General features: G+C 42.0%; 1 protein-coding gene across 2 annotated transcripts in view; it reads left to right on the forward strand.

Moving 5' to 3' along the window:
• The window catches only part of LOC132824129 (oxysterols receptor LXR-alpha-like), a 54163-nt gene extending 45753 nt beyond the window's left edge, over positions 1-8410 (forward strand). For both annotated transcript variants that reach the window (XM_060838370.1, XM_060838369.1), the window contains exons 6-10: positions 1047-1226; positions 2356-2455; positions 4558-4671; positions 6058-6152; positions 7752-8410. In XM_060838370.1, the coding sequence (XP_060694353.1) occupies positions 1047-1226; positions 2356-2455; positions 4558-4671; positions 6058-6152; positions 7752-7898 (636 nt within the window). In that variant the 3' untranslated portion in view covers positions 7899-8410. The remainder of the gene's footprint in view (positions 1-1046; positions 1227-2355; positions 2456-4557; positions 4672-6057; positions 6153-7751) is intronic.
• The last annotated feature ends 617 nt before the right edge of the window (positions 8411-9027 follow it).

Here is a 9027-nt window from a genome sequence, read left to right on the forward strand (position 1 = left end):
GGCCGAAGAGCCTGTTCTCCTGATATACAGATTTATGTTCTGTACAGATCTTTTTACGTCAACACTTGGGGGTTCCTTTAAGGGATGGTGAATTGCTGGATCTATTCTGGGGATTGAAGCTGACAGACATTTGAGCTAGCACTGGGGGAGCATGTTAGTGATAGGAACAGCAACACTGTATGTTTAAGTTTGTTTTGGACAACGAGAAAGACGGTCTGAGGGTTTTGGATTGGGGTAAGGCAGAATTTAATAAAATAAGGCAGGATCTGGCTGAAACAGACTGGAAACAGCTACTTAAAGGTATAGCTACAGCAGAACAAAGGGATACATTCAAAACAGGACTGAGGGTGCAGGTTACAGGCTCAACATCATCCCTTTAGGGTGAAATTAGGAGCAATAAGCCAAGAGAATCCTGGATTTCCAGGAATGCTTTGACCGAATAAAAAGGAAAAGAGAGACGTATAATGTTTACAACAGGGGCAAAGCAATGGTGACCCTAGAGGAGTATAGTAAATGCAGGGACAACGCAAGAAAGGAATTTGGAGAGCAAAGAGGGAGCATGAGAAAACACTGGCAGGCAAGATTATGGAGAATCCCCAAACAGCCTACAAGTATATCGAGAAGAAAACGATAAGAGAAAATGCAGGAAAATCTCAGCAGGTCTGGCAGCATCTGTAAGGAGAGAAAAGAGCTTTGACAAAGGGTCAGTTAGACTTGAAACGTCAGCTCTTTTGAAGCCAAAGGACATTGCTGAGTGGATTCCCTTCCTCTTTGGTCTCTACATGCATCACCTTTCCCTTGAGAGTCTCCCATTGCTTACTTACTGTTTTACCTGTCAATTTGAGATTCAAGCCCAGCTGGGCCAGATCCCATTTCAACTCATTGACAAATAGCCCCCATTCAGTTCAGTATTCAGTCTGGCATTTGATTTTCATTTTTCCTATTTTGGAACTGGTCTAAGGCTATACCTTATTGGTGGGCTTGTTGTTTCATGTTATTTGACCTTCTGAAGTGTTCAGCAATTTGTTACATCCTTTGTCCCATAGCCATGGCCACAGAGCATTGATATGCACAATCGAGAGATGAGGCAGCAGAGATTTGCACACTTCACTGAACTGGCAATCATCTCTGTTCAGGAAATAGTTGACTTTGCAAAACAGCTGCCAGGGTTCCTGGACCTTACCCGTGAAGACCAGATAGCTCTGCTGAAGACTTCTACTATTGAGGTAAGCTTCCAGTTCCAGTGGGTTTACAGCAGCTCATACTTTACCAAGAAACTTTCTGATCGGTTTAGGATTCAGCAAAAGGTCCTGTGTTTAACAGTAAGATTATTTACACTGTCCTGTGTTTAACACTGGGATTATTACTGAATCATATCACACTATCCTGTGTTTAACACTGGGATTATCACTGAATCATATCACACTGTCCTGTGTTTAACACTGATATTATCACTGAATCATATCACACTGTCCTGTGTTTAACATTGGGATTATTACTGAATCACATCACACTGTCCTGTGTCTAATATTGGGATTGTTACTCAATCATATCACACTGTCCTGTGTTTAATATTGGGATTATCACTGAATCATATCACACTGTCCTGTGGTTAATAGTGGGATTATTACTGAATCATATCACACTGTTCTGTGTTTAACACTATTATTATCACTGAATCATATCACACTGTCCTGTGTTTAACACTGGGATTATTACTGAATCATATCACATTGTCCTGTGGTTAACACTGGGATTATCACTGAATCGTATCACACTGTCCTGTGTTTAACACTGATATTATCACTGAATCATATCACACTGTCCTGTGTTTAATATTGGATTATTACTGAATCATATCACACTGTCCTGTGTTTAACACTGGGATTATTATTGAATCATATCACACTATCCTGTGTTTAACACTGGGATTATCACTGAATCACATCACACTGTCCTGTGTTTAACACTGATATTATCACTGAATCATATCACACTGCCCTGTGTTTAATAGTGGGATTATTATTGAATACTGACACTTAGTATTATCACTAAATCCAGATATAATGTCTCGTGTTTAACACCTAGATTCTCACTGAATTCTGATATATTGTCCTATGTTTAACATTAGATTACCACAACGTTATACCATGCTGTGCTGTGTTTAATGCTGGATTATCACTGAATTATATCGTACTGTTCTGTGTTTAACACTGAGATTCCCACTGATTGCGGAGACATTTTCATGCTACTTAGCCATTTTGTCCCAATACTGTGTTTATGACAGTCATCACTAATATCAGGTGATAAATCTGTGTCTGAGTTTTGTGATTTCTTTTTTCTGCTCTTATTAAGATCATGCTGTTGGAAACATCTCGAAGGTACGATCCAGAGATCCAGGGCATCACCTTTCTGAAAGATTTCAGTTACAACAAAGAGGACTTTGCCAGGGCGGGTGGGTGACATTTGTCTGATCATTTTCCCTGGTTGTGCTGTTACAATATTGTACCATTATAGGGGCCATATTGACTGCAGAAACCTCCAATGCCATGTCAGCAAGTGACTTTCTCTTACACACTGCCTGCAAAGTACAGTGGTGGCAGATTCAATCGTGACTTGCAAAAATCAGTTGTACAAATTTTATAAACAGCGTCATGTCGAGTAAAGCAGGAAGCAAGACTAATCGAACAACACTTTCCTGTGCTCTCTGAATCTTTTGGTTAAAGAAATTTGACACATCATTCGAAGTCTGGCAAGAGGTTCCCAGAGCCTGTCATTAACAACACGATATTAATGAGAGTTGTCATGAGATAAGAAGCTTTTCAGAAATCCCCACCTTGGCAGTTTGACCTAGTGCTCGGTTCAAAGGGACTCTCACTGAATATAAAGGAGCTGGCTCAGATTTTATGAGTAACAGTGGATGGAGGTCATCCAACCAGCTGTATGGTCAAACCTCCCTGTATTATAGTTTGATATACAGTAGACTGGGATTCCATTCTGATCCCTGTATAATGTTTGGATATAGAGTGGATTGGGATCCCATTCTGAACCATTGGAAATGGGACTGCGTGGGTTACCCTTTGGAGGGTTGGTGTGGACTTGTGGGGCCGAAGGGCTGCTTCCACACTGTGGGGAATCTAATCTAAAAAGCCCTGTGTGATGATTGGATATAGAGTGGATTGGGATCCCATTCTGAACCCTGTGTGATGATTGGATATAGAGTAGATTGGGATCCCATTCTGGATCCCTTTGTTATGATTGGATATATAGTGGATTGAGATCCCATTCTGATCCTTGAATGCTGATTGGATGCAGAATGGAAGAGTGTTGTGCTGAAAAAGCACAGCCGGTCAGGCAGCATCCAAGGAGCAGGTGAGTCAATGTTTCGAGCATCAGCTCTTCATCAGGATTCCTTTTCCAACACCACACTCATCCATTCTGATCCCCAGCATCTGCCATCCTCACTTTCTCCTGGACTGGGATGACAAGTGGTGTTCCACAAAGCTCAGTGTTGGGACCACAACTTTTCACTTTAAACATTAATGATCCAGATGAAGGAAGTGAAGGCATTCTGGCTAAGTTCGCAAATGATACAAAGATAGGTAGCATTGAAGAGGCGGGGAGACAGCAGAAAGCTTTGGACAGGTTAGGAGGGTGGGCAAAGAAGTGGTAGATGGCAAAGTGTGAGATCATGCACTTTGGTAGGAAGAATAGAGGCATGGACTGTTTTCTAAATGGGGAGAAAATTCAGAAGTCTGAAGTGCAAAGAGACTTGGGAATTCTGTCCAGGATTCTCTCAAGGTAAACCTGCAGGTTGAGTCAGTAGTTAGGAAGGCAAATGCAATGATGGCATTTATTTTGAGAGAACTTGAATATTAAAGCAGAGATGTACTTCTGAGCCTCTCTAAGGCTCTGGTCAGACCACATTTCGGCCCCATATCTCAGGAAGGATGTACTGGCCCTGGAGCATGTTCAGAGGAGGTTTACAAGAATGTTGCCAGGAATAAAAAGCTTAATGTATGAGGAATGTTTGAGGACTCTGGGTGTATACTCAATGGGGTTTAGAAGGATGGGGGGAGGGGATCTAATTGAAACATACAGAATACTGAATGGCCTGGACAGAGTAGATGTTGGGAAGATGTTTCCATTCGCAGGAGAGACTAGGACCCGAGCACACAGCCTGAGAATAAAGGGAAGACCTTTTGGAACGGAGTTAAGGAGAAACTTCTTCATCCAGTGAGTGAGCAATCTATGGAATTCATTGCACAGAAGGCTTTCGAGGCCAGGTCATTGAGTATATTTAAGACTGGGGTAGATAGGTCCTTGAGTATCAACGGGATCAAGGGTTACAGGGAGAAAGCAGGAGAATGGGGTTGAGAAACTTATCAGCCATGATTGAATGGTGGAGCAGAGTCAATGGGCTGAATGGCCTAATTTTTGCTCCTATGTCTTATAGGTTCTCATTATGATCTCAGTGTGATGATCAGATATACAGTGCACTGGGATCCGTTTCCAATACTCTGTATGATTTCCTTTCTCCATGTCTTCTTTGTCTAGGATTACAGTTTGAGTTTATCAATCCCATCTTTGAGTTTTCAAAGGGCATGAATGATCTCCAGTTGGATGATGCAGAATACGCTCTCCTCATTGCTATCAGTCTCTTCTCAGCAGGTAAACTGTCTTGAGCATTTGATCAATCAAAGAATCTTATGACATGGACTGCCTGCTGTCTACATTGCTCTTTAATGTCGCTACAACTCTAAAATGAACTCATCTCTCCCACTGAATTCTATATGGTTGCCCAATGGCCCTTCTACAACAATGATAAGCAGATATGTCTCACTGTCTAAACACTGAAGCTAGGATTTCCCCATGATCAGCACTGCGTGTTCTCTGAAGGAAGGAAGGCACTGACACTTGCTAATGGGATTGAATGTACACCAGTAGATTGTGAAATAAGCTACAATCTATGGAAAGTGACAGATAAACTAAATCATGAAATAATGTGGCAGATTACAATTCTTTTGGAAGATGTCATTGTGATCTAAAAATGCAGACAGTACAATCATACACTAACTCCTTGTCAGAATACCAAGCCTGAATCAACACCTCAAGCATATTTTATTGAATGAAATTGATCACAATAAAATTCATTTGGGTTTCTAAGCATTCAAAATGGTTGTAATGTGAGTCTAGTTTTACTCCTGGATGGTCAGTTGAAAATCCCCTGCAGACTGTATCTGTATATCCACATGATCTTATTGAATGGTGCAGCAGGCTTGAGGACTGAATGGCCTACAACTGCTCCATGTTTGTATATTCTGACTGTTACGTTAGGTTTCAGAAGGAAAAGCTCAAGCAAAGTTGTTACATGTGCATTTTCTATCTTTATAGTTCAACCAGTAACAAAAGAGATCAAAAATATAACTGACTCAATTCCAACAGATGGTCAAATTTCAATCAGAATTTAACTCTCGGAGATAATTCGTAGTTAGACTACCCCTCGTGTCCTTTCTAATCTTGGCTTTTTGGAAACCTTAGCAATTTCTATTGGCTGGGTTTGTTTCTTTCATTTGTGCACAGGATGTGGTCATCTCTGACTGTGCCAGCATTTATTGCCCAACTCTGAATGCCCTTGAGAATGTGGTGGTGAGCTGCCTTCTTGAACCATTACAGTCTTTGGTGTGTAGGTTGGCTCACAATGCTGTTAGGGTGGGAGGTCCAGTATTTTGATCCAGTGACACTGAAGGTGAAGCAATATATTTCTAAGTCAGAAAGGTGAATAACTTAGAGGGAAACTTGCAGGCCCCCATGTACCTGCTGCCTTTGTTGTTTTTGGTGGTGGAGATTGGAGAGATGGAATACTGAAGCGATTATTACCCTTAGGTTCAGAATCCTTGACACTACGAGTTCATGAAAACTGGATGTATTTGGCTAAGTCTCACATTTATCGACACAGCTGCAGTCCCAAGTCTTTGTGCTGAGTGTACATTCTGCTGATGGTTAAGTTAATGATACTGTTCTGAGGTCATCTGATATCGAATTGTTTTTCCCCAGACCGCCCAAATGTTGAAGACCATGAGCTGGTGGAAAGGCTGCAACAGCCTTACGTGGAGGCTCTTCATTCCTACACCCGGATCAAGAGACCAACTGTGAGTAATGAGTGACCTGGCCACCGGCTTCAGCTGTCTCCTCGCCATTTCATCTCTCTTCAGCATTCATTAGAAGAATAAATTTGTTTCTTATAACGCTGAGAGAATCTCTAACCCTGCATATTTCAAAGTGCACATGAACTTGGGTGTGGTGAAGGCTAACATTAACTATTTAAACAAATTGCTGGAAAAGCTCAGCAGGTCTGGAGCACTTGTGGACAGAAATCAGAGTTAATGTTTCAGGTTGAGTGACCCTTTCAGAGGAAGAGTCACTGGAGCCGGAACGTTAACACTGATTTCTCTTCACAGATGTTGCCAAACCTGCTGAGCTTTTCTGGCATTTTCCGTTTTTGTTTCTGATTTACAGCATCTGCAATTCTTCTGGTTTTTGTTAACCATTTAAATTTTGTTTGGCTTTATAAAGTGCCCACCCACCCTGGGATGCCTCTATCTTCACTCTTGGTATTTATGAGCATGTACAAATAAGTAATAATGGAGATTTTGTCGAATTATGTACTCCCTGCTGGGGCCTCCCAATCTTCATTACGTGTTCATCACTTCTCTTAAACTCTTAACTGACCTTCACATTACTGAAAATTTAACTCCTACACTTACTTTCCAAAAGCTTGTATTTCCAAATAAACTTTTGGACTATAACCTGGTGTTGTGTGATTTTTAACTTTGACCACACCAGTCTAACACCGGCACCTCCACATCATGGCTTGCTTACTTACTTTCCCCATCCTTATTCTTAGAATCCCTGTGGATGAACTCTTAGTGTAGAAACAGGCCATTTGACCCTCCCAAGAGTAACCCACCCAGACTCATTCCCCTACTAATTACCCCTCACTGATGCACCTAACCTACTCATCCCCTGAACATTATGGGCAATCAAGCATGGCCAATTCACCTAACCTGCACATCTTTGGATTGTGAGAGGAGACCAGAGCACCCAGAGCAAACCCACGCAGACACGGGAAGATTGTGCAAACTCCACACACAGTGCAAAGTAAAAAATGCTCCCCAACAGTCCTTTACTTCCCAAAGGGACTACTGTAGTTTCAATGCAAGGTGCTCACCCTTCCCTGCTAACCCCCTCACAAGTTCTCAAATCTCCACTGCATGTGCCCTGCTTTGTCTCGACTTTGCTATTTCTCCCCGAATGATAGCAGATTTGCATCAAGATCCTGTTAAAGTTTACGGGGACACTATAACTTTCCCTTTGACCCTGGTGCAGTGTTTCAATAACAAAACTAACACTAAACTCTATGGAGTCTGGAAGTTTGAAATCAAAACAGAAAATTTTGGAAATTCTCAGGCCTGGTAATTGTGGAATGAGTAACAGGAATACATGTTTCAGTCATGTGACCTGTAGGAACTGTTCAAAGGTCACAATCTGGAATGTTGACTCTATTTCTCTCTCCACAGATCCTACCTGGCCTCCTGAGTAATTTCGGCATTTTCCGTATTGATTTCATGATGATATCCAAATCTTTAAGATAAGGCCTACCCGAATATGAGGGTGCCTTTTGTTCAGTGAGTTCAAATCAAATTAAATGGTGCACTGACATATCCTCTTCCTCCTGTCACTCTCTATAGGATCAGTTGATGTTCCCTCGCATGCTGATGAAGCTCGTCTCTTTGCGGACTCTGAGTAGTGTCCATTCCGAGCAAGTCTTTGCATTACGACTTCAGGATAAAAAATTGCCTCCTCTCCTGTCAGAAATCTGGGACATGCATGAATGACCCCGGAGTTTTCCGTGCAGAGTCCAGCTCACGGAAACAGATAGACTGTCAAATTGGAGAGAACTTCTTTGATGGGAATGAGAGCAGACAAGGACGTTCACTGACAGAGTTATTAAGAGTTTCAACTGCAATTGTCAATGCAATACCCTATGTTTAGAGACATTTTAAGGGGATTTCCTGTGGTAAATCTAGGAGGATTCCATTTTACGATTGCTTTGTTGTTTTAACGTGTTAACCATATGGTAGCTGACTGTCTCTGCCCACGTGCACAGTGTTGTTTGAATGTAGTGACGGCCAGAATTTGTGAAAGGAATAGGGGAACCGGCTCTCCATTTCCCTGTCAAAAACTAGTCCCCAAACTGAGAGCCAGGCTCATGTTTGCCAGTGAGCAGCAGGACAGTGAGGGAGCAGAGAGACTGTTGCGCGGGCCAGTGTTACCAAGAGATTTACTGCCAACTAACCAAGTCAGAATGTGCCACAATCCAGCTTTATATGGAGCCATTGATTTATAATAATGCACTAAAACCAACTTGAAAGCTCACTCAGACTGATTATCTGTTTTACAGTGTTTCTGACTGAAACCTGTTTAAAAGTTTCCAAAGTCCAACCGGACCATTGGGCTGCTGTCTCATTACAGATGGTGGTTTAACTTGTGGGTCACTATGCCTCAGATAATGTTGGAGGGAGAGACCTTCACAGAAACCTCATCAGGTGGGGGAATTGAAACCATGCTGTTGGAATCATTGCACATTGCAAATCAGCTGTCCAGCACAATATTTCTGCCTAGTATCTTTTTAGAGTGCCTCTGTCTTTGTTATCTATTTCACAGTGTCCCTGTTTCTGACTGGTATGTGTTTTACAGTGTCTGGCTGGTATCTGTTTCACAATGTCTCTGATTGGTTATCTGCTTTGCAGTGTCTCTGTCTCTGACATTTTGTATTCACTTGCGTGATGTGGACATTGTTGGCTGGGCCTTTGAGAAGATAGTGGTGAGCTGCCTTTTTGAACTGTTGAAGTCCATGTGCTGGTGGTAGACCCACAATGCTCTCAGGGGAGAGGTTCCAGGATTTTGACACTGTGACAATGAAGAAACCGCGATATATTTCCAAGTCACAATAGTGAGAGGCTT

This window comes from Hemiscyllium ocellatum, chromosome 18, assembly GCF_020745735.1.
Source record: "Hemiscyllium ocellatum isolate sHemOce1 chromosome 18, sHemOce1.pat.X.cur, whole genome shotgun sequence".
Lineage (NCBI taxonomy): Eukaryota > Metazoa > Chordata > Chondrichthyes > Orectolobiformes > Hemiscylliidae > Hemiscyllium > Hemiscyllium ocellatum.